General features: G+C 32.5%; 1 protein-coding gene across 2 annotated transcripts in view; it reads right to left on the reverse strand.

Annotated features, from left to right (window-relative positions):
* Positions 1-539: 539 nt before the first annotated feature.
* LOC127707343 (transient receptor potential cation channel subfamily M member 2-like) overlaps positions 540-25,947 on the reverse strand; it is a 48,416-nt gene continuing 23,008 nt past the window's right edge. For both annotated transcript variants that reach the window (XM_052211857.1, XM_052211856.1), the window contains 18 exons: positions 25,727-25,761; positions 23,939-24,070; positions 23,008-23,086; positions 20,822-20,943; positions 17,793-17,896; positions 16,226-16,496; positions 15,455-15,546; positions 14,140-14,188; positions 13,270-13,401; positions 11,707-11,952; positions 10,687-10,861; positions 8,452-8,620; positions 7,280-7,512; positions 5,964-6,042; positions 4,831-4,855; positions 2,020-2,088; positions 1,041-1,103; positions 540-812 (listed from right to left, as the gene is read on the reverse strand). In XM_052211857.1, the coding sequence (XP_052067817.1) occupies positions 741-812; positions 1,041-1,103; positions 2,020-2,088; positions 4,831-4,855; positions 5,964-6,042; positions 7,280-7,512; positions 8,452-8,620; positions 10,687-10,861; positions 11,707-11,952; positions 13,270-13,401; positions 14,140-14,188; positions 15,455-15,546; positions 16,226-16,496; positions 17,793-17,896; positions 20,822-20,943; positions 23,008-23,086; positions 23,939-24,070; positions 25,727-25,761 (2,147 nt within the window). In that variant the 3' untranslated portion in view covers positions 540-740. The remainder of the gene's footprint in view (positions 813-1,040; positions 1,104-2,019; positions 2,089-4,830; positions 4,856-5,963; positions 6,043-7,279; positions 7,513-8,451; positions 8,621-10,686; positions 10,862-11,706; positions 11,953-13,269; positions 13,402-14,139; positions 14,189-15,454; positions 15,547-16,225; positions 16,497-17,792; positions 17,897-20,821; positions 20,944-23,007; positions 23,087-23,938; positions 24,071-25,726; positions 25,762-25,947) is intronic.

Below are 25,947 nucleotides of genomic sequence, written 5' to 3' on the forward strand. Positions count from 1 at the left end.
TGTCCGGTAACAACATGGCCACACGGATCATATAATAACCTATGATTATCAAAGCTTTCTAGAGCAGTAAAATTGGTACCGTCAATATTATAATTACCACTTGGCTGATACCTTTGCTGGTGGACTATTTGTTCCCGATAGTATCACTAGCTTAGTAGCCAGTACTCCTACCATGCCTTTTTTTAAATTTGTTGTTATAAAATTTCGAAATCTTTTTGAATAAAGGAATTTTTCTCCCTCGTGGAAAGCTCTGATTCCTGGTCCAGTTTTGAATTTACTTTTGTTCTATTTGTGGTTTTATCAGCTCTTAAACGTTTGTATTATGTTTTGGGCTTTCAAATATTTTTGCCAAGAGATAATAATAGTCACATTTCGCACATTTGGTTCAATACAATGGGTACCGTCAATGTTATTTCAATAACCAGTCAGGAGTGTTGTATCCAATGTCTACGTCGGCAGTTAAAACTAACATTTGATCTTTTTTAGGTGTAAGATAGAAAAAGTAAAGCGGTATCATAAATAACGGAGAAAAACATTTCTGAACATTACAATCATTTACTTAACATGCTATTTTGATTAAAGAAAAACAATTCTCTATCAACATATTCATGTTTCAAATTGGGTTATTTAAAATTCTAGAAAAAAAGCACAATTCTCTCTCATTATAAATCCCTATATTGTACTCAGGATGTATTGTTACTACGATTATATCATTCAGATCGACTACAGAAGACATTAGACTAAGATCCATTCATATCATTTCTAGAATCGTGTTTTAAACTTTCTTCCATACTTTGCAATTTGTCCATCATCTGAAAAAGTAAAAGAGCAAAGATGTAGACGTAACAAGTGTTTTGATCGAATTTTAAATCTATTAAAATGTCTTTTGAGAAGTTATGAAAGTGTTTCTTTATTGGACAGATATGTGCTTTAAGTTGCACTAATTTATCAACTGTTAAAATACAATGAAATAAAACAGTCATGAGTTTGCAAATAATTAAACAAATATCAGAAAAAAATCAATTATTTAAACTACAAACCATTTTCTTTGTATCCTTTAATTCTGTTAAGCTACCTTCCAGATTTTTAAGTCTGTTGATTATCTGAAAAAAGATAATAGATAATCAAACATATTCCGAGTAAATGTAGTCTTCTTTATTTTAGTAACATATTCCGAGGAAATGTAGTCTTCTTTCTTGTAATAACATATTCCGAGTAAATGTAGTCTTCTTTATTGTAATAACATATTCCGAGTAAATGTAGTCTTCTTTATTGTAGTAACATATTCCGAGTAAATGTAGTCTTCTTTATTGTAATAACATTGAGATTAAGCTTTTACAGTGACAAACTCGTATTTATACATTATGTTTGCACAGAAATAAAAAATAAACAAATAATAAAAAAAATAATAATGATTTTATTAATCAACGAATAAATATATGCATAATAGTTAACATAAAAAAGGCACATAACTACGCTGAACAGTGATAACAAAACCTATACTGTTGACACGAGGACTTTGCACAAATGTTTGTAGAAACAATGTGATGACAGACATTTACACAGTTATGTTTTGCACACAGATTTATGTACAACAATTTTTATAATAAGAGGATTTTTTTACTGGAAAATCGTTTACATCTAACATAATTGTATCAAACAAGGATATGCAATTGCACAAACAACATGACGAATGCAAAAAAGTAAAACAAAAAATACCGAACTTCAAGGCAAGTTCAAAAGGGGAAAGTCCAAAAATCAAAAGCAAACGCTATCAATCAACGGAAGAAGTGCAAAACAACTGCCATATCCCTGATTTGGTACAGGCAACACATGTAACAAGTTCTGCTTACCTTGCCGTAGCACCTAAACTTACCCCCAGTCTTTTTGTGGGGTTCGTGTTGCTCAATCTTTAGTTTGCTATGTAGTATTTTGTGGAGTCGTCCGTCTTTTTGTTTTACTTGGTGTTACCAGTTTATCTTCAGCCTGTTTTTTTAAAGAATATGTTTGTTTACATACCTCTTGAGTTATCCTGTTATTACTCTCCTTTTGTATTTCTTGCTTTGTGCTATTAGAGTCAGGTTCTCTCTGAAGCATTTATAAAAACATGTTTTTATAGAAATAACGTTGACTGATTCTAATATATTTTTCTTAGTTGTTTAAAACCAGTTGTTGGCATGATACGGGTTATGTTCTTCTCATATATATTTTATGATGGTATGATACTAAACCCCTAACGGGAGGGATTATACTTGATTTTCATATGATGAAGACATAATCTTTCAATCATTTTAATTGAGATCTGGAGCTGGCATGTTAGTAACTGCTAGTAGTCCTTTGTTCATTTATGTATCATTGTCATTTTGCTTGGTTTCTTTTGTTACCTATTCAGACATCGGACTCGGACTTCTTTTGAACTGAGTTTTACTGTGCGTATTACTATGTGTTTCTTTATTATACATTGGCTAGAGGTATAGGGGAATGGTTGAGATCTCACAAAGCATGTTTAACCCCGCCGCATTTTTGCGCCTGTCCCAAGTCAGGAGCCTCTGGCCTTTGTTAGTCTTGTATGTTTTTTAATTTTAGTTCATTTATATGTTTTGGAGTTTAGTGTGACGTCCATTTTCACTGAACTAGTACACTATTTTATTTAGGGGCTAGCTGAGGACCACCTCCAGGTGCGGGATTTTCTCGCTGCGTTGAAGACCCAGTCTGTTCTTTGGTCGGGTTGTTGTCTCTTTGACATATTCCCCATTTCCATTCTCAATTTTAGAGATACATGAATGCACAACTGTTTAAATTAAACACATTTAATGATATTGATAAATGCATGATCCGTCATTGTATCTGATAGGACACCGTAAATTCTGAAAACAACACTTTATAAATTGCATGCGTCCGAAGCGCTTTTTATGATTTTTGTTCGTCAGGAACACTCAATGACGACTAACTGAAAACTAAGGATGCATAAGAACCGAACCAGTTGAAGAGCTACATGACCCCCCCCCCCCCCCACCCCCCCAAAAAAAACAAACAAACAAAAAAAAACCTAAAATTAATAGCCAAATTGATCTAATTCAGCATTGTCGGAGGGAATTGAAACCTTAGTTTCTAAATAATTTATAAATTTATAAACAGACAATTTTTCAAAAGTTTGTTAAAAATCATTTCAGTACCGAAATACTGACTACTGAGCTGATGATACTCTCGGGGAGAAATAGAATACTAGCAGCGGTATCGACCCAGTGCTGTTAAAAATGAAAACAACACTTTATAATTTTCATGCGTTCGAGGAGCTTTTCTGGATAAACCTTCATCAGAAATTTCCGATGTCGAATATTTGAAAGCCAACGATGTATAAGAATCGATACAATTGGAGAGCTACATGTTCAAGATACAATTTAATAGCCAAATTGATCTAATTCAGAGTTGTCGGAGGGAATTGAAACCTTAGTTTCTAAATTATTTCAAAATTTATAACCGGACAATTTTTCAAAAGTTTGTTAAAAATCATTTCAGTACCGAAATACTGACTACTGAGCTGATGATACTCTCGTGCATAAATAGTATACTAGTCGCGGTATCGACCCAGTGCTGTTAAAAATGAAAACAACACTTTATAATGTTCATGCGTTCGAGGAGCTTTTCTGGATAAACCTTTATCAGAAATTTCCGATGTCGAATATTTGAAAGCCAACGATGTATAAGAATCGATACAATTGGAGAGCTACATGTTCAAGATACAATTTACATTTAAAATTCCCCAAATCTATACGTTTCACATATAGCTGTTTTAACATAGAATTAAAACCAAAACATGTTAAATTACCTTGATAATTTCCGTATGCTACACTAATTTGGAGTTGGGTAACACCCCTACGATAACTACACCGATTATCTCAGTTTTTGTTCATTGCCTAAAACCCATATGACTTCTACACCGATTATCTCAGTTTTTGTTCATTGCTTAACGACATACCGATTATCTCAGATTTTTCATTGCTTAACGACACACCAATTATTACACCGATTATCTCAGTTTTTGTTCATTGATTAACGACACACCGATAATCTCAGTTTTTGGTCATTGCTTAACGACACACCGATTATCACAGATTTTTTATTGCTTAACGACACACCAATTATTACACCGATTATCTCAATTTTTCTTCATTGCTTAACGACACACCAGTTATCTCAGTTTTTATGTATGACTAAAAGGCACACCGATTACTACATCGATTATCTCAGTTTTTGTTCATTGGTTAACGACACATGGATTACTACACCGAATATCCCAGTTTTTATTTATGGCTTAACGACACACCGATAACTATATCGATTATGTCAAATTTTTGTTCAATGCTTAACACCCAACCGATTACTACATCGATTATGTCAGTTGTTGTCATTGCTTAACGATACCCCAATTACTACACCGATTATCTCAATTTTTATTCGTTGATTAACGACACACCGATTATCTCAGTTTTGTTCATTGTTTAACGACACACCGATTACAATACCGATTTGTAAGGAGTTGACACCTTGGTTTCTTTATAATTTCAAAATTGATAAACGGACAATTTAAAGAAGGTTTTTAATAAATAAATATTATACAATATGATTTAATTTTCAGTCATCTTTTGGTTGCATGAACATACTAATAGTGCCAACGTTGCCCAAAACACAATGCTTTCTGTATAAAAACATATGTATAACGAATTGATGTATATGACATGTATGATTTAATTATATATTTACATCTAAATCGATCACTCGTATTCGACAATCAAAATTAAATACTGTTAAACAAAAGAAAAGGTTTACCGTAACTGTGTTAACATCTATTTTCCTGCAAAAAAAAAAAATAATCGTCATCCGTAATAAAAAGAAAATGCACATTATAGCAAATGTTTTTTTTTTCTTTATTTCAAATGAATTCTTGACAGATCTTAAATCATCAAACCAATTATTACATGATTTCAGAAAACGAACGGCTCGAGTAGGAACAACTAATTTGAAATATACGTGGTGACCTTAACAATGTTAGATCTGAAATATTCTCCCCTCAGCGGAGACATGGCCAACACTTTGGCCATAACCCTACGCCACTCGGACAACTAGACTTTATCTATATTTATGGAAAATATTAAGAAGGAAATTTAAGATCATCATTGTCATTATACCTTAAAAACATACACATTATATATGCAAACTAAAAACCAAAAACTTAATGTTTTCTCTTTTTTTCCGATCCTTTAATTGCACACATTATAACTTGATGTTTCAAGTTTAAGGATGTAGTCATTTCAGGTTAAGGAATTTTTTTCAGTTGTTCGGACTCCTTGGGTTTTTCCTACGATACAAGGTAAAATATTTTGCCCCATATCACCCACTTTTCTTTTCCTAGAAGACTTAAATAGCTCATAAAAGGTCGTTACTAAAATTTAAGCAGATTCTAGATTTCCTTTCTTACGATTTGAGATCCAAATAATGTCAATGCTAAATATAAGGCTAAAGTCCAAGTCAAACTTATCCCACCATTTTTTAAAAATCAAATATCTCGAAAAGGAGTGCCATAACCTATCATTATTTTGAGATTATTTTGTTTCTTAACCAATGCTCTTCTGAATTATAATATGAATTTTAAATTCCAAATTTTTTAAAATTTCACCTGAAAACATCCTTAAGTGTGACACCGTCCTTACTTCTTTGTAATATTGGCCACTTGACGACGAAAACACATACCAACAAGAGTTTAAACATTAATCAAGCTCTATTAATTTTTTCTTCACATAGACAACATGGAGAACATGTATTTTAAAGGAAAATATAATTCTTATTTGGGAAGATTAGATTTCAAATAAAGAAAAAGAAGAACACACTGTCTCTAAAATTCATTACACACCATTCAAATATACACTACAAATAGACAATAATGCATTGGATAGTATATTTACCCTTGGTCTCTTTGAGCCTTTGTCTCCTCTGCTTCTGTCGATTTAAGTTTCAAATCATAATTAGAATCAAAGAGAAAAACTGAAAGTAAAGCATCAAAACCTTTTACGATAACTATCAATAGTTAATTTAATTTTTTCATATATTTTTCATTTAAGACTTCATGTAATATAGGGACACTGGTTTAATGTCTTTTTAAACAATGAATGAATATTCTGTAATTGGAACTTCACTTAAATACACGAATAAAGTGAACAACACCTATTTCTATCAAAATAAATATTTTTGAGAAGAGTCAACACTAGATAACTAAAATCGTAATATACATATAAGATGTGATATGAGTGCTAATGAGACAACTCTCCATCCAAGTCACAATTTGTAAAAGTAAACCATTACAGGTCATAAGTACTTTTACATTAAAATGCCTTCTTAAGGATATCACCAAAACAAGGACTACTAAGCATCTTCAATTTTCCAATTTGACACAGATCGACAACTTCAAGGTAAAATAGCAGACTTGATCAAATTACCATTTCTCTGCAGCAACTTACCCTCTTTGTCATAGCGTTAACATATTTTAAACAATTCTTTACGCACGTGTATCGTCACACTATACATGCTTCATGATTAAAAAATGCTTCAACACAGTTACACCCCCCCCCCAAGGGTGACTAGCGAATAGAAATATGGTCACCACTGTTCTTCCACCGACCCCAGTAAAACCCTCGCAAATTTTTACCGACCTTCATCCCGGACCGTCTCTATTACAGGACTTACCTATTGTATTAATTGTTAATTTGTTCTCGTCCTGAATATGCATGACATATTTGCCACTGTACGTTAAACAACCAACAATCAATCAATCAATCAACGCAATTAAGTGGAAAACGACTGATATCAACATACACAGGTTTAACGGAATGAAATGGTTGACCGATACGCTATGTTGTGTACAAACTCAATAGCGACATGTTTTTGCTGTCATAGACTTTCGGATAACAGAATAGTCGTGCGATATGTGACATTACAGACAAGGTACTATTCATAGTTGTGACATTTGTTGTGAGTAAGTGTGGATACGCATTGCGATTGATGGCATACTAACAGACGCTTACCCTTTCGAAGCAACCGTTTAGTGTTCATTTGATTCCCCCAGTTTTTAATTATTTACCTTGATTGATTCTTCGCATTTGTATTTGCACTTGAGGTTATAACTGTAAAAGTTTAAGTGTACATCTTTCTTTGAAATGTCTGCAAATTGACTTATCTAAACAAACTTTTCGAAAACCTTCTATTTTTTAAAAGTGCACTATACCTCTGACAAATGGTGGGTGATGATTAAGCTCTTTAGTACGATCAGTTTCGTCAGAATTCTGTTGTCGTAGATTTGCGCAGAGAAGCCACACAATTGCAACTACGGTTCCCGGTAAGGTAAGTAACTGGAGGTGTATTGGAAATATTGTTTGAATACTATATTCCTCAAGAAAAGATGTCTGTAGCTCCGACCAATAAATCATCGATTTTGTATGGACGTCCTCAAAAATGTTACTGAAATTCATTTGAGCAAAGGTGTCAAAATTCGTTTTACAAACAATATGTGTTTATCTTTGGAAAATATGTCTGTTTGGGTTGCTCAGCAACATTTTGTCAATATAACGGACATATAAGCAACTGTCATACAAGTAGGAGGTTTATTTTGTTATAAAACCAGATAAAACCACCATTTTCGGAAAATGCTTGTTCCAAGTCAGGAATATGAAAGTTGTTTTCCACTCGTTCATTTGGTTGCAAACGTTTGATTTTGTCAGTTTTTATGGACTTCCACTTTTTGAATATATCATGGAGTTCAGTATTTTTGTCATACTTTTTTCAAATGCAATGTTGAAGAGTATTAAAAACCAAAAATTCCGATAAGTTGTGCGATACGGATAATACGATCTATTCCTGAGGATAGACAAATATTAGTGTTCCAAATAATTTAACATTTAAAAACATTACATTTACAAAAAAATGAATTCAGTTATCTTTCATACATGTATCAATACCAAAGTGCTGACTACAGGATTTGTAAAAAAAGGCAACAGTAGTATACCGCTGTTCAAAAGTCATAAATCGATTGAGAAAAAACAGATCCGGGTAACAAACTAAAACCGAGGGAAACCCTTGTTGACGAAATGTGTTAATCCGTTGTCACAGATAATATTTGTTTAACGAAGCAGACAGGACTACAAACAAAATAACTACATTTGTAAGTGTTTTCTGTGATTAGAAGCATATTTATTAGTTCAATATTTCCTTAGTTTAGTTTTTTATGTTTTGTTTTGTATATAATTGGTTGTCGTTTGGTCGTTTTTCGTTTTTTCCATTGGCAATGACTTCTGAGTTTGAATTTTCCTCTGGTATTTTTAGCCTCTCTTTTGTATAGATCTGAGCACATTCAATATCATGTTTTTTTGCATTGTTCAGCGTATACCATTTACTTTATACCTGTACATAGCTATCAAAAGATTCAGCATTATGACCACTGCTATCAATGCGTAAAGGGCTTTTAAGTAAGGTGTAATGTATAAACCAAGTTTCGTTGGACATCGCGGTAAAACTCCACTCACATCACTTTCATATATTGTCTTGTTGAAGGTGCAGTTCGGTTCAGTCACTAAGATTGAATGAGACACAAAATTAGAAACAGAGAAGCAATAATAAACTAATTTTACCAAACAATTTTGTACATTTCACTTGAGAAAGAGTTGTTCTTATTATTATAATTTACAAATCTAATAATTTATGCTCTTTCAAAACATGTCAAGTTTAATATACAATTTGGTGTCTCAATTTTATTGCGGGAAAAGAAAGTATATCTTATTTATGAAGATAGATAGTATAATAATCTTAACCATGTCACAATTGTTATAAAAAAACCGATTAGCATAGTTTCACAAAATAGAAAACAGATAAAAATAAAGTGTATGAATCATGTATATTTATATAATAACAAAATCAATTCCACAAAAATGATTTTAAGACTGTCACAGTAAAATGTGTTCGTAAATAAACAGGTTTTACGTAAGATGAACTACCAAAAACATCTTGCAAATTTTATTTCACATCTGCTCTCAAAATGTTTACTTGCGTTAACCAAAATATATATACACAGATATAAAATCTTTATGCATTTATTAGATCAAAGTTGATTAAAGCCGCGCTAGATTTCTTGACGGTGTATCTATTAAGTTATGTAAATTAAAGTTTGATCTATCTAGTCTTTTTCCTTGAAACAAATCAAACAGCAAAAGCACACGCTTTTTAAATGCTGCAAATAATAAACCAGTAGGAGTACCGTATTCGGAAAGTAAAAGATTTATATATTTTAAAAGATGCTAAATTGATATTTAAACTCATGAGTCGAAAACGAACTGAAAAGCAGATAAATAGTATACAAAACACAACATAGAAAACTGAGCAACACGAACCCCACCTTAAATTGAGAGTGATCTCAGGTGCTCAAGAACGGTAAGCAGTTCCTGCTCAATATGTGGCACCCGTTGTGTTTCTCTTGTAGGTACAAACACGATAATAACTCTTATTCGGTAGGTCAAATCGATGACAAGAGGACGGGAATGAATGTGGTTATAACAATTGGTACATATCCGTCGTCATATGTGAAAAAAATATTGCATATCGGTCAACCAACTCATGATGGCGTCCGTAAAGTGTTCTATTGATTAATTGATTGGTGTTTAAAGCCACTTTCAACACTATTTTGCTATTTCGTGGCGGTAAGTTTTTATGGATGGAGGAAGCCGGAGTCCCCGCAGGAAACCAACGACCTTCTGAAACCCGTCTTTCCCTTTTGTTTATGTACAAAATGACATGTTTCTTAAAATCAGTATTATTGCTGTATTTATATTATTTCGTTTTAAAGATTTCGTTATACACTGGCTCACACAATAACATTTCAGTTCAAACGAGTTAATTCGCGAAACTCACCTGAACTGAAAATCACATGAATTTGTTTACGTTAATTTTCAAAAAAGGTATTTAAACACCATTAAAATCATGAAAAATACATATTTTCTTTATAAAGTTCAAGTAAAATTCACGTGAAAAATTTCACTTGAAATTAATGTGAATCTTAATTCACATGAAATTAACGTAAATTTTTTCATGTGAGTTACACGTATAATCTCGTTTGAGTTGAATTTCACATGAGTATTTTCACGTGAATGTCACGTGAACTTTACACAATAAATTAGCATTTTAGTTAAATTTAAAATTAAAATACAGTAAAAAAGTAAAATAGCAAAAATGCCGAACTCCAAGGAAAATTCCAAACGGAAAGTGTGTTTATCAAAAGGCAAAATCACAAGCTCAAACAGATCAAACGAAAGTTTACTTGCACCTTGTTCTTGCTAACAAAACGATCCTTAATACCAAAACCCTCCTGACTCAAAAATATATATGACGGTACCTTTAACATTTAGGAAAGTGATAATAGTTGCATCATTCTATACGAAATCGAAATTATAAACCATATTGTTAAAGTAATAAGCAGTAGCGTAACAAAATAGGTACACATATCAATTTAAAAAATTAGATAATGATAGATGTTATATCTTCCCTAGTTCCGGTTGTAATTCCTCATTGCATGGACTTGTCTTGCATATCATTTCTCATTTTGACAAAATAGTACTTAAGGTAATGAAATATTTATTTGACTCTTACATGTATCAGCTTCTAAGTTCACTTCTCCAAATAATATCCAATATCCATTCGATAAAATTTTTTCGATCTCTGTCCAGCTAGCCTCAGAATTCGGATATAGAAGCGCATAAAAAGACACGCTGTACCAAAACATTATGACAAACATAATTGTCATGAATGCAATAGTATGGTTAATCTGAAATTAGAATATACCAAACATGACCCGTACATAAATAAAAAAAACCCAATAATATCACTAAGTAGGAAAACTTGTTCTTCTCTGATTTGAAAAGCAAATTCAGATTTTCATGTTGTAAATTTTAGCCTCGGCAGCTCGAAAAGTATCACTTTTATTGTGATAATGATGTTGATCATTTGATTTGAATATTTTTATTTACTACAATAGTTTTGGTAAAACGTTCAGTAGAAAAATGCTAACACAAATTGAAGAAATGGAGTAAAAAGTTAGGTTAACAACTTAGTGTCTTGATACCTTGCAATAGCAAGTAAGTGGATGAGAGGCAACAGTTCCGACTGTCCGTAATATTGAATTATTGAGATTATATTAAACCTTACGATTCGAAAATAACAAAGAAACTTATTATTCCCATAACCTCAAAGGGTGACTCGGGAATAGAAATATGGTCACTACAGGTCTTCTTTAGACCAGCAGTAAAACCCTTACCGAGGTGGGGCGTCCGTTTAGCTAAGCGGGATGTACAAGTACGCAGCCAAATCCGGTCAGAATGGGGATGTTAAATCCGATGCCTCTTGTAGAGAGAATGTCACGCTCTCTGCACGTTTAGAACCCTTGCAACAACACTTTGAGGGGTCCGTAGGTGGCCTGTTGCAAGACTTGAATTGTTTTATACTAGTCATTTTGGGGTCCTTTATAGCTTGCTGTTCGATGTGAGCCAAGGCTCCGTTTAGAAGACCGTACTTTTACCTATTATTGTTAACTTTTTATAAATTGTGACTTGGATGGAGAGTTGTCTCATGTGCACTCATACCACATCTTCGGATTTATATAGTCTTACATACCATCATTCGAATTATGATTAACTTTGGTCCGAGAAACTCATTTATGTAGTACAAACTGAGTAATCTTATGCAAATAAGCATAAATATTGCAACTAATAAACATTTTGACGTAGTTCGGAAAAAAGATCCTTCAACAGCTCTCAGTAGCATTCCAGACGTATATCCTATAATCAAAATGCAATCTGCTATGTTCCACCAATCACGAAAATATGGTTTGATTCTTTTTCTTACTAAAGCAACAATAACCTAAAACAAAATAGACATGTATGTTAAACGGAACCAATTTAAGCTTATATATTACACACCTTCTATAAACTATTACACACCTCCTATTATATATTACACACCGTCTATAAACTATTACTAACCTCCTATAAACTATTACACACCTTCTATAAACTATTACTCACCTTCTTCAAACTTTTACTCATATTCTATAAACTATAACACTACTACTATTCCGATAAGGTATCATTCATAAATAGCACACTTATAATTACAGCCAGTCATTAGTGATATTGTCCATTACACTTCTACAAAACTGAGAGTGACTTGATAAAAGAAAGGCGAAAGATACCAAAAGGGACCTTCAAACTGCTAAGTCGAAAATAAACTGACAACGCCATGACTAAAAAAGAAAAAGACAAACATCAAACAATAGGACACAAAACACAACATAGAAAACTAAAAACTGAGCAACACGAACCCCACCAAAAACGGTTGGTGATCTCAATTGCTTCGGAAGGGTAAGTAGATCTTGCTCCACATGTGGCACCCGTCGTTATAATCTAGACACCATGTATCAGGAGCTAACTTGTAAACAACAACACGCTTTTCAGAAAATCATACAGGGGAAGACAAAGTAAAAAATAACCAAAATATACAAATGTATATAAACTCCATATTAAGTTCTTTTGAAACCTTTTAACATGAGCATAGAATGTTCATAATGGTAGATTGAAGTCATCTCCTTTGTCGCAGTTTTCAATTGACCCTGTCCGTCAAATATTAAGCGTAAGATAAAACTTTCATGAAACCTGTTTTGCATCTCTGCAAAAGAATTATTTTATATTTGGTCTGCAGCTTGATAATGTTGAGTTGTAGCATGTGAGATATTTTTACATCTGCCGTACAGCAAATTCTTGTCTGCCGATAGTTCGATTTTACCACACTCGTTTAACAATGAAATATTTCGTTAAAATGACTGTTCTTCTATGAGAGGGCATGATCAGTTATGATTCAGTATGCATGTTACCTTATTTATTTGCGTACAGCAACGCAAGTCCAGACACGGTTTTGTCTTAATTGAAAGAGTTATATATATATATAATGTATAGCATTTTGTCATTCATTTCTACTCTGCCATCAGTGATACAATATTTCTATTAGTTTGTAATAAGGAATGCGTCTAAAGGGCGGAAAGGTTCAACAATTGATATTATGATTATTAAGTATAAGTAAAATTATCATAAATATGAATAAGATTCAACTGTTTAATCAAGGAAACAGTTGAGAAAAAGCATGAGATTTTGGACATATTTTACTGTCGACATAAGAGGTCACCTGTTTTGTTTCATTTACAAAGAAACTAGCCATCCACGCTATTATAATAAAGTCAATATAGGTGATTCCATCTTCTCTGTAGTCAAACAGCAACATGTATGCATATGCAAGAAGGAGAAAAGTGAATTCCAGCTGTAACATTAATAAACAAAACAAATGTTATTACAAAAATATATTGCCATAGCGTCATTATTTAGAAAATATTTGTTACACACTCTTAGCTTTGCAATGTTTTGTAGTCTAAATTGAAATTACAACTGTTGATATTATGCTGACGTGATTTTTTTTTGGGGTTAATGTGTTATTCGTTGACGGACTTTAGTAGCGTACCATGCAGAAACATAGAAACTTTTTGATGCTGTATGAATACGACATATTTATGTAACTTTTAATACGTTGATTGTTGATAAAACGAAATTGACTGGTTTGAAAGGTAAATTTTAAACAAGTCAAGTGTGTATCGATTAACCAGTTGAATACTTAAACAAAACATTGAGTAATCTTGTGACAAAAGACAAGACACAATGAACACAATTAAGTGAATGCATTTCTTAGAAACAAAAAGATTTACAAGTATTATGTACTAATGATAAATAGAAAATTTCTGAATAATAGCCAACGATAAATCTTACGAGGCGATGGATCATATAAATATGATACAGTACACTACAAAATATAATAAGCAAGTCGAGAAGGGTACAACATCACCAAAAAAATAGTAAAATCATGAATAATGATATGATGTGGTATGATTGCCAATGAGACAACTATCCACCAAAGTTCAAGTGAAGTGGATGTTAGCAATTATAGGCAACTGTAATGTTTACATTGTTTAGGTTTGCAAATTGTGTAAAATATGAACTTTCATACCGAATGTATAAATATTTTCATGAATGGCAGCTTGTACTTTTTGTAAAACCTGAAATAAATTGAAAAGTTAACGATTATTTTAGAATGGTTACCGGAATAAAAAATAGTTACTCTCATGATACCTGTATAGCTAGTTACTATGCATGTCATTAGGAAAGAACAAACCCGAACCCTTGAATCCCAAGGATGTGAAAACTTCAATATCCGAGAATCTGTAAGATAAGGCTCTCAAATCAACCAAAGGTCAATGTTAGGGTTTATCAGCAAAAACATAGTCCGATTTATATATGCTAAACTTCTCCTACAGTGCACACAAAATTACAATTTTCGTTGAAATATCGATCGACAAAATTCAACACTTATATATTGTCGATCAAAATGTCCAGCATTTTTATGATATAATCTTTGGTGACTATAGTCTTGCGTGTGATTATAAGTAAGTTAGATTTATCATGACCGAAACCAAGGTATTCATATTTACCATTCCCATTTTTGCATGATGTGATGGAAGAATTTTGGAGTGAATCTGCATAGCGAAATGAAGGTCTCGACACAAAAATATTGCTTTTGGGTTCCTGGGTTGGACTCTTACATATTCTATGTGATAGGTTGGTCGCTGTTTTTTCAACAACTAGTTGAATACATATAACGCAAATTAAGGATTTGACACATTAAGCATTAGCAATAAATTCTGCTTAGTAGGACGAGGCGATGAATTTACAGATGAACACCTGCCACAGACAACAATGGATAGGGACAACTATTAAGAGTTATTTAAATGGGTTTTTAACGTGCATAGATCATAGCACTCTCCCTTCAAGTGGCATCGGACATCACGCGCGAAAGCTGAGTATGACAAGGATATAATAAGATACGTAAAGAGTAACATGAACGATAGTAATTATCTTATTGGAAAGCAAAAACGATATCAAGTCAGGTGTGATTAGGGTTGATAGAACTCATTAAACGTTTTGATATAGTTCAATGAAATACATATTTTAACAGATACATAATTATAGATTATTGATGATTTTTCGAAAGGGCGACAGCCCTGAGATGAGATGTGGCTGATAAACATCCTCGAGTTTGAAAGACCATTGATTATTTGTTTATCGCTATTTTGCCAATGAGGTCGTTCATGTTTACATTGACAACGTCACGTGCGCCCTTAGTTTCTGACGATAATATTCCATCTCCAGCGAGTAGCATGATATGAAAAATTATCACCAAAAAGATCAAAGGAAAAATGCACAAAATAGCGATAATTGCATTTATTGTAATAAAGAAGGATGTTGAGTTGCAAAATTTATCTTACCAAAGTAATAGACGATTATCCATCTCCATGTTAATCATTAATAAAGGCATCACAAATAGATGGACTGAGAACAGAACAATATACCAAAAAGTCTGAAAACAAAACATTTATTACATATTTAATGTAGCTTTAGGTTCTAGTCTTGTTTACCAATTGTAACACCAATGATCTTATATTTTCATAACCTCATCATAGATACCATTCAGACGCGCGTTTCATCTACAAAAGTCTTAGCAGTGACATCGAAATATTTAAAGGCCAAATAAAGTACGAAGTTGAAGAGCATTGGGGACCTAAAATTCCGAAAGGTTTTGCCAAATACAGCTAGGTATCAATTCCTGCAGTAGAAAATCCTACGTTTTTCGAAAACTTGATGGCATATATATATATATCGTTCTATCGTTTCGTTATGATTAAAATGTCTTTTTGTATTTTCACGTTGGTATTCTCTTGTTTTTGGATGTTCTACATTGTTTAGATATTTGCCCTAGTATTCAAATTATTCTGCTCATTTTGAAAATTATCGAAAAATTTGATGAAGTTGTTTTGCGTATTTCTTTTTGTCTATTGCTTTCTCCTTTTTTGGGGGGATGTGTGGGTAAGGTAGCATTTTTTTGATTGTCAATTAGTTCGTTCCTACATATTTGAGATTCTCCTTGTCTTGCATTCGCTTCCTTACTTTCCTCATCTCTCCCCGTAACGGAACGATTTTAGATATAAACAAGCCAACGGATTAATTATATCAATGAAATGTTAGTTTTGTTTACTTACCGTATGACCATCTATATTCTCTGTACCATACCACATCTTTTTTAAGATTTTCTTTACTGTGTCGTTTTCAACGAAATTTTGGTTTTTACTGTTGATAGCATCCATTAGATATCCATGATTCAACAAAAGCCTTCCTGCATGATTGATGGCATCACCCAGCTCTCTTTCTTCTGTTTTGTTCTCTTTAATTGTCATTTGTTTCTTTCGTTCCTTTGTAACATCAGCATCATAGATATGCCGAATTATGCAGATAACTCTTTCAGTGAAGACACTTGAACAATATATTAACAAAATGAAAAGACTTATATATATATACCTCCCACATCTCCTTCACTTATAACTATTGTTAACAATTGAAGTTACATTACAACATAGGGGAAGGTTTACAAACACATTGTTTATGTGACTTTTCCAAGGCAGCCACATGTTATCCGTTGTTTGTCGTTGTTTATGTGACTTTTCCAAGCCAGCCACATGTTATCCGTTGTTTGTCGTTAGTTTCTGTCTGCCTTATCATTAATCATTCATTCTTATAGTATAAATCAGGTAATTTGTTTTTTTCTTCTGAAATGTGTCACATTTTGTCTTTTAAAACTTACTATATGGTGTTTGGTTCACGCATTTAAAAAGGCCCATAAGATGACATGTAATTGTTAATATCTTTGTCCTATGGAAAGTTGTCTTATTGGCAATCGTATCTCATTTTCTTCTTTTGAATTAACTAGATACACATAAAATCAAGCAATAAACACTCATGCAGAAAAGAAATTGCTAAGTAGATTTACAAAACAAGCAAGTCATTTCTATGTGGAATATTGTTTATTAAGATTCAAATTTCTAGTCATTTCATTTGAAGATATTCACAAATCATCTAATCTCTGAGCAATTTAAAATTGCTATTTTGAATGAGGGCTTGTCATTTAATCATATGTTTTTATATTTTTTTAAATGCATGACCAAATCAGTGACGTCAACTGTACCTTTAGGTCGTAATAAGCTGTTGATGTTAACGTAAACGCTACTTTTAAATTAGTCTTTTAATATCAGATTTATTAAATAAAATTGAGAATGAAAAAGGGGAATGTGTCAAAGAGACAACAACCCGACCATAGAGCAGACAAGAGCCGAAGGCCACCAGTGGGTCTTCAATGCAGCGAGAAACTCCCGCACCCGGAGGCATCCTTCAGCTGGCTCCTAAACAAATATGTGTACTAGTTCAGTGAAAATGGACGTCATACTAAACTCCAAATTATACACAGGAAACTAAAATTAAAAATGATACAAGACTAACAAAGGCCAGAGGCTCCTGACTTGGGACAGGCGCAAAAATACGGCGGGGTTAAACATGTTTTTTGAGACCTATGCTACAATGCACATCTCATCGCAAAATTGACATTTGATTGCCAACATTAATGCTTTGGCTACACAAGAAGCATACACTACGTCGAGGTATTTAAAGCATTCGTCCTTTAAACGCATGAAATAATTGCAACTGGGCGTTAAGTCAGCAGTCAATCAATCAGTAATAAACACGTTGTAATATGTTTTATTTTATTTGCATCATTACTTTTTTAAACGTTGTAGTTTTTCCTTCAAGTGTGTCGCTGTTTTCCAATTTCTGATTTCATCTTCTAATATAGCACACCCAACAAGAAGATGATGATTCCCAATCTGAATGAAGAAATGTTAATTTGGTCATCTTTTATAAGGTATTATATCTGAACCTATATTGTTTTCTGTTTGGTATTAAATTAAGAATTAAGATCCATTTTGTTACATCTGGTGATCCGTTTATTTGGCAATCGCCATGGCAGTCAGCAGGGTTTAAGAACATCCGTTGTTCGACCTGCTAGTCAAATGCGTTTTGTTAAAATATACTTTTTCACTTTTTTGGTATTTTGGAAAATGTTGTTTGTGCTGTATTTAGACCCCTCTACCATGAAATTTGTTTTGCATGCACACGTATAAAAATTGCGGTTTTTATCCAACGCAACCATAGGTTTGAAAGTTGTTTTCAATTTAGACTTGTTTATATATATAGATATATATATTTTATATATTTTGTTTGTTCTCATTTTTTAAAATAAACTTCATCGAATAAACTGATATTTTGTGGTTTGATTCTTCGCTTCTTAACACAATTTGTAATACGAGTTTTTCAGATATAAATTAACGTAAGAGTAAATATATTTTTTTCAGTCGGGCATCGTTCTTTCAACATTCTTGGATCGTCCTTATAGCGTTTGAGCATTGTTAGTACAATATTCGTGTATCTCCATACATCATTCGTTCATTATATAGATAATCATCTAGTTAACTACAGCTTCTCGTTATTTAATATTATATTGTATCATTTAGCGCATGGTATAAATTAGCCTTTCGTTCGTCGTAATATATCGTGCAGCGTTTCTTTCGTCATATGATGTATGGTATCGTTAGCGTTTCTGTAAGGGTATACTATATGATAATTTCCTTGATATAAACTCATCACATCTACAAGGCTTGTAATCTAATGCGTCAGACGGGCGTTTAACAAATAAAATTGTATCGTTCTAAAATTGGTATTTTAATTTGAGTTGTATTTCGTCTTCATACGAATTTTCAGTAGCGCTTTAATTAACAAAGTTGGAAGGCGAACATTCAGTATGCAGTTAAAGAGCATTCAAACCCCTATTTTTAAAGTCGTAACAAATACGGATTATGTCAGCTATATACATCCTCGGATTTCAAATGTTTGGCTTTGAGCGTTTCTGATGAAGGTAAATCCAGAAAAGCGCTTCGGACGCATGAAATTATTAAACGTGTTGTTTTCAATTTTTTACATCACTGGGTCGATACCTCTGCTGGTGGACTATCAGTCCCCGAGGGTATCATCAGCTCAGTAGTCAGTACTTCGGTACTGACATGATTTATAACAAACCTTTCTAAAATTGTCTGTTTATAAGTTTTGAAATTATAAAGAAACTAAGGTTTCAACTCCCTCAGACAAAGTTGACCTTAGATGAATTTGGCTATTTATTTTAGGTTTTTTTGTCATAAAGCTCTTCAACTGTTTCGGTACTTATACATCCCTCGGATATCAAATGTTTGGCTTTGAGCGTTCCTGATGAAGGTAAATCCAGAAAAGCGCTTCGGACGCATGAAATTATTAAACGTGTTGTTTTCAATTTGTTATTCTATACATGAGAGTAGAAACTATTTCAACAGTTAATAATAAAAGGATTGTATGATGAACTACAATTCCAGAAGTATCTGGATGTATCGGAATTAGAACAAAGATTAAACATGTATACCAGCAGCGGTAATGGTCCAATGCAAGTAAAATGTAAATAAAGCCAAACATTTGAAAATCGAATGTTTAAATACCGACTACCATATGTTCAATTCTTTTTGCAGTAAAAGATGACCTTTGAATATATTATGATGAGGTATGTACAACCAGCGGCGTAGGTCATATGTGGATTCTTAAGAATTCTAAAGATCTACTACAAAATCTTTAATCAGAATATTTATTGTTTTGCAGTTATATCAAATGTTTTTAATTTTCTACGAATGGCACTACTATTACCTATGCACAAATGACAGATCGACTACATCGTCTCATGAAACAGAGAGTTTTTTTTACAAAAATGGGGATCGTAGATACAAATTCCTTTTTATGGCCGTGATTAATCTTATTTTGTAAAAAAAAAAAATTACACCGATTTAAACAAAAAAAATACAATAAAAAAGACATAATGAATGTGCTTGACTTTTTAAACGACACTGTGGTTGAGTTTGGTGGATTGATAGTTCAACAGTCGGTATTCTAAGGGGAACTACTTATCAGAGACGGATTTAGGGAGGGCAGGGTACCCCCCCCCCCCCCCCTTTGTCGGAAAAATGTGTTTGATTATTTAGGGAATCACTGAAGCATGACTAAGTGTGCCCCCTCTTGTGGCAGTCTGTGCCCCCCCTCCTTTATGAAAATTGCTGGATCCGCCACTACTAATACTAACTTGCTTACTTCTTTTTGTACCAGTATAAAGCAGAATTCATACAGAACTTTGTCAAAGACAAAACAAAATGCACCTTGCAAAGTTCTTTAGTTTCACTTTCAGACATACTGATGATATCCCTTCACTCAATAACCCACATGGGTGTTACCCTTACACATCAACCGCGTCAACAGAAATTTGAGGAAAGTTGACTATAATCGTTTTCGCGATATGATAACCTCGGTAAACTAATGTTTCCCATATTTACAGAACCTGTTGGAATTTTAGTATTCTTATATGTTATTGTTTTTTTTTAAATTATTGTACTTAATTCTTTCAGTTCCACATAACAAATCTACACATAGACGGATTGGAAATATTAGCTATCACACATTAAGACATCGGAAACCAGTTCATTTTTTTCTGTTTAGAGATGCATTGAATACTCGTAGGAAATAATGTTCTTTCCATATATTGCCGCCTTTGATCTGAATTAGAAATGAGTATTCAAATGTCGTGAAATACTACTGCATACTAAGTGCTATTAGTCAACGATTTACTGGTCGGTTCTATATTGATTCTTTTTCTTTTTATAAAAAATCTTTTCATTTGAACTTACATATTCCAAGTCTACAAGCTGTTGGGCACCAATCCAGTACTGTTTATGCAGCAAAGCCAAAAATACAAGACCGTAACATTCAGAATCCCTATTCATAAGCTTTGCTTCTGGTCCAGTAAAACCTTTAAAACAAACAGCATCATTTGATATCATTTACTAATAAAATGTAAATAAGGTAATATATAAGACACAGATTTTTATAAGATTACTTTAGACTTACAGTTAGAAATAAAATCAATAAATGAAGTATTAAACGGATACACGTACTAAATAAAATTGAGAATGGAAACGGGGAATATGTCAAAGAGACAGCAATCCGATCAAAGAGCAGACAATAGCCCACCAATGGGTTTTCAATACAGAGAGAAAGTTCCGCACCAGGAGACCGACTTCAACTGGCCCCTAAACAAAAATGTGTACTAGTTCAGAGAAAATGGACGTCACACTAAATTCCGAAACATATGAACGAACCAAAATCTAAAAAAAAACATACAAGACTAACAAAGACAAGAAGTTCCTGACTTGTGACAGGCGCAAAAATGCGGCGGGGTTAAACATGTTTTGTGAGATCTCAACCCCCGGTATGCCAATGCTTCTTATTTTGCACCCATACTGGTATACTTGGTTTTGTTACTCATATCAAGCAGAATTGAAGAAAAATAGAAAAAAAAAATCTTGCAAAGATCTTCAATTTCAATTTCAGATATATTGAGGGTTCCAGTCAATCAATACCTTCATTTCAGTGAGTGCTTGCATCTCATATATCGTAGTAAACTTGTGATTCAGGATAATCCCGTAATCAGAAAGTGCTTCAGTCCTTCATCTTTTCCTAGATTTTGACAAAAATTAAGGACGTCTAGCTATAATCTATCACAAACATAATGATTACAACTTTTTGTCAACGTCCTATTTTCTAGCAGGAACATCGTAAAGCGTTTACAAAATGTACATATCTTAGCTAATACAACTCTCGTACATGTTCACACTTTAACGACTTTATCATTTCCTTTTAAGTTATCATAATTCTTCTAATTGTAAATCTGTTATACAAATTATAAATGAAACCATTCCAAATGGTGCTATGAATCAGTTTCCGGACTTGTAAATGGCTCCGGTAAACTTATACTATAAATGACCAATTTAATAATATAACTCTATTCTATTAGATTAATATCTGAAGTCATTTTACTACACAAGGTCATGTTTTTTTCTGACTGTTAATGACGTTTTAACACTTAATCCATTGGATGTTGGGCGTGTATTGATTAATATTTTAGTCTTAGACATTTTTTATTAGTTGTTATTGACCTTTAACTAGCTTTCAGTAACTGCGAGGACTCTCAGATCTGTACTTTCTTTTGTTTTTTTGTTATGTTTTTGTTATGTTCTTCGTATCGAACTGGTGAGTTAAGCCTTTTTTAACTGATTTTGATAGTTTGTACTTTTACACAAATGTTCCCGGTTATATATTATATAAGCCTTTTATAGCTTATTATGCGGTGTGGGTTTTGCTCATTGTTGAAGGCTGTATATAATTGTTAACTTTTGTCAGTTGGTCCCTGGTGAAGAGTTGCCTATTAAGCAATCATACCACATCTTTTTTATATTTATATATGCCATGCTCAACTAAATTGAAGTAAGTACTACAAAACAAAACAAACAAAACAAAACAAAACAAAGCAAAGCAAAACGAAACAAAACTAGCCTGAACAAAAACAGAAGATACAATCAAATCAAATATTGTTAAATGAAATCAACTACAAAGCTATAGATATATGAATTTAAAAGGCTTTCGAAATATTTGACACGCCAAAATGTTGTCTGAATTCTCGCATCGCAAAGCACAACTTCTGGATTTATTTGTATCGGGGTTATATTGGATGAAGTTATCTCAAATTTAATAAATGTATCAGGCACTTGACTAATACAGGAAGTCCTAATTTACATTAGAATATTTACCTAATTGCATACTTCCAAATCTTTAACAAGAAAGTCACAACTCAGTATGGAGACAAACAATTGTATGTCACAAAGACATCTATGAAATAACCATGGTTTCATTTTTTAGTTTTTGTTAGGATGAAGATTAATCAGAGTAATACTTTAAATATTCGAATAATAATATTGGTGTCAAGGTTTAATTTTAATCAATTTAAGTATTCGCTATATTACTATTTGATACAAACCTTTGTGATCAGGCAGTTTGTAATCCATGTCGGTAAAACATTTCTGGTTTGACCATAATTCCTTTATATATTCATACTCCTTTTTAAAATAAACACTAAATATGTAAAGATTGATTAGGCCAATTCATTATAAAGCAAAGCAGTACAGTATCAAGTTAAATATGTAAAGATTGGTTAGGCCAATTCATTATAAAGCAAAGCAGTACAGTATCAAGTTAAATATGTAAAGATTGGTTAGGCCAATTCATTATAAAGTAAAGCAGTACAGTATCAAGTTAAATATGTAAAGATTGGTTAGGCCAATTCATTATAAAGTAAAGCAGTACAGTATCAAGTTAAATATGTAAAGATTGGTTAGGCCAATTCATTATAAAGCAAAGCAGTACAGTATCAAGTTAAATATGTAAAGATTGGTTAGGCCAATTCATTATAAAGTAAAGCAGTACAGTATCAAGTTAAATATGTAAAGATTGGTTAGGCCAATTCATTATAAAGTAAAGCAGTACAGTATCAAGTTAAATATGTAAAGATTGGTTAGGTCAATTCATTATAAAGTAAAGCAGTACAGTATCAAGTTAAATATGTAAAGATTGGTTAGATCAATTCATTATAAAGTAAAGCAGTACAGTATCAAGTTAAATATATGAGTCAATTCATTATAAAGTAAAGCAGTACAGTATCAAGTTAAATATATGAGTCAATTTATTATATGCATATTTGTCTCAGTTCTTTTATTTATTTGTTCAGTGTACGGTGCATATTTGTCTCAGTTCTTTTTACCCACAGCTGATTTATTTGAAAGCCTGTTTTGTGATTCATATGGGGAACACCGGATGTAGGTGTTAATGAAGATGTTTTTTATTCACGCATATAACTAATTGATAATTATTTCATTCTTTTTGTACACTGTTAACAACATTAGAACCTTCACCTCCTCATATATGTATTCTAGAGCACTCTTCAGATCGATTGGCCATTTTATGTACTTTTTTGGAATATTCCACTCCCCTTTCTTCAAAAGGTACATGAACAATGCAGTATGATTGTATGCATGTATTTCTTTCTGAAACATAAAATTCATGCCATGTTATTGAAACATAAGTAAAATATAAAATAACAATCATTAAAAATCGAATTTTTTGTGAGTTTTCTTTCCAACTAACTAAATGAAAAAAAAAATAACCAGTGCTGACATAGAAAATAAAACATATACAAGAATGAACCCTTTGACGTGCAGAGCATGTCCTACTCGTAATTCGAAGTATCGGATAACATGAAGTAACTGTTTGACAGATCCGCAAAATGCTCATACGTTACAACTCATCACTGCAAAGCTCCTGGCCAAATATGAAGTCATAATGTTTAGTAGTCCCACCGCAAAAAATGTGGCATTAAATTCAATCAACAATTCGTTTGCAGTCAATTTAGTATTGTTCAGTAGCGTTTCAGACATTCAGCATGACGTTGATGGGTACAGGTAAGGAACAACTACTAAACAATCTGAACATGGAATGAACAGATCGTAATTGACTGCAAGCAATTTGTCTAACATCACTGAATTTGCTGCGTTGGATAAGTTTGAAAATTATATTAAAGAATGAAAATGTCTTTACGATTTATTGTTCGGTCTTCCAATTATAAAAAAAAAGAAGATGTGCTATGATTGCCAATGAGACAACCTTCCACCAGAGATAAGATGACGTAGAAGTTAAAAACTATTGGTCACCATACATTCCTCAACAATGAGCAAAACCCATACCGCATTGAGCTGTTCAGATCAAAATTGTATTACAATTCTACCAAAAAACATTCCTCAGATGTTCATAAGACGAAAGTCGGACATCGGTATTAGCATATATTTTTATTTTTTTATTTTGTCTAATACGTCTAAATTAGTGTTCAAACGTCGAAAAAGTAAAACCAACAAAAATACCGCTCAAAGATAAATTTGAAACGGAACGTCCTTTATCAAATAGCAAAAATAACAGTTCAAGCACACCAAACGAATGGAAAACAACTGTCGTATTCCTAACTTGGTACAGGCATTTCCTTATGTAAAAAATGATGGATTAAACCTGGTTTTATAGCTAGCTAGACCTCTTAATTGTATGACAGTCGCATAAAATTCCATTATATTGACAAAAATGTGTGAACAAAACAAAGAGACATCATAGGCAAAAATGTAAAACATTGGGATACAGCATTCAACACCGTGTTATAATCGTAAACACTATAAAAACAAACAATCATTTCAACAAAGAAAAACAAAATGGCAAATAGACAAAGCACATAAGCAAAAATTAAAGACAAGAATACATTGTGTGCAAAATAGCAAAATCTTAACCAAAATAGCATCATTTTAGGATCTTTTAACTACAATTTACACAATGTTTTTTTTTACAATATGTTAATATTTTTAAAAAAATAGCATTTAGGGGTACAGCTCATATATCACTTGACTAAAAATATGCGTAAAATGAACATTATACGTCAGTATATGAACGGCAACAGGTTTATGTCGTGAAAGTGAAATCACAGATAACCTTTCTGTACTAAAGAGACAACTTGATATCAAGATGTTTCTGAATCAAAATGATAAACATAATTTTGTTATGCGTAACTAAGATAACTATTTTTGCAACTAATAAATAATGGTTTATATCATACCTCCACCTTTTTAGAGGATATTTATATTATTTCTCTGAGAAATACAACTTACAAATGTTTGCTCTGCTAAATCCTCGTCCATATAAACTAGAAATATAAGATAACACAATTTATACATAGATATGCATTGTTATTGACCACTTAAATTTTGTAAGTTATATTTGAGGTATATTCCAAAAGACTTTGAAAGATACGGTGGGCAGTAAATACAAATACCAATTCATTGACAAACATTTTAGACAAAAATAAACATTTTTTCCAAACAGGCCATGA

The sequence above is a fragment of the Mytilus californianus genome, unplaced genomic scaffold (assembly GCF_021869535.1).
Source record: "Mytilus californianus isolate M0D057914Y unplaced genomic scaffold, xbMytCali1.0.p SCAF_66, whole genome shotgun sequence".
NCBI classification, from domain to species: domain Eukaryota; kingdom Metazoa; phylum Mollusca; class Bivalvia; order Mytilida; family Mytilidae; genus Mytilus; species Mytilus californianus.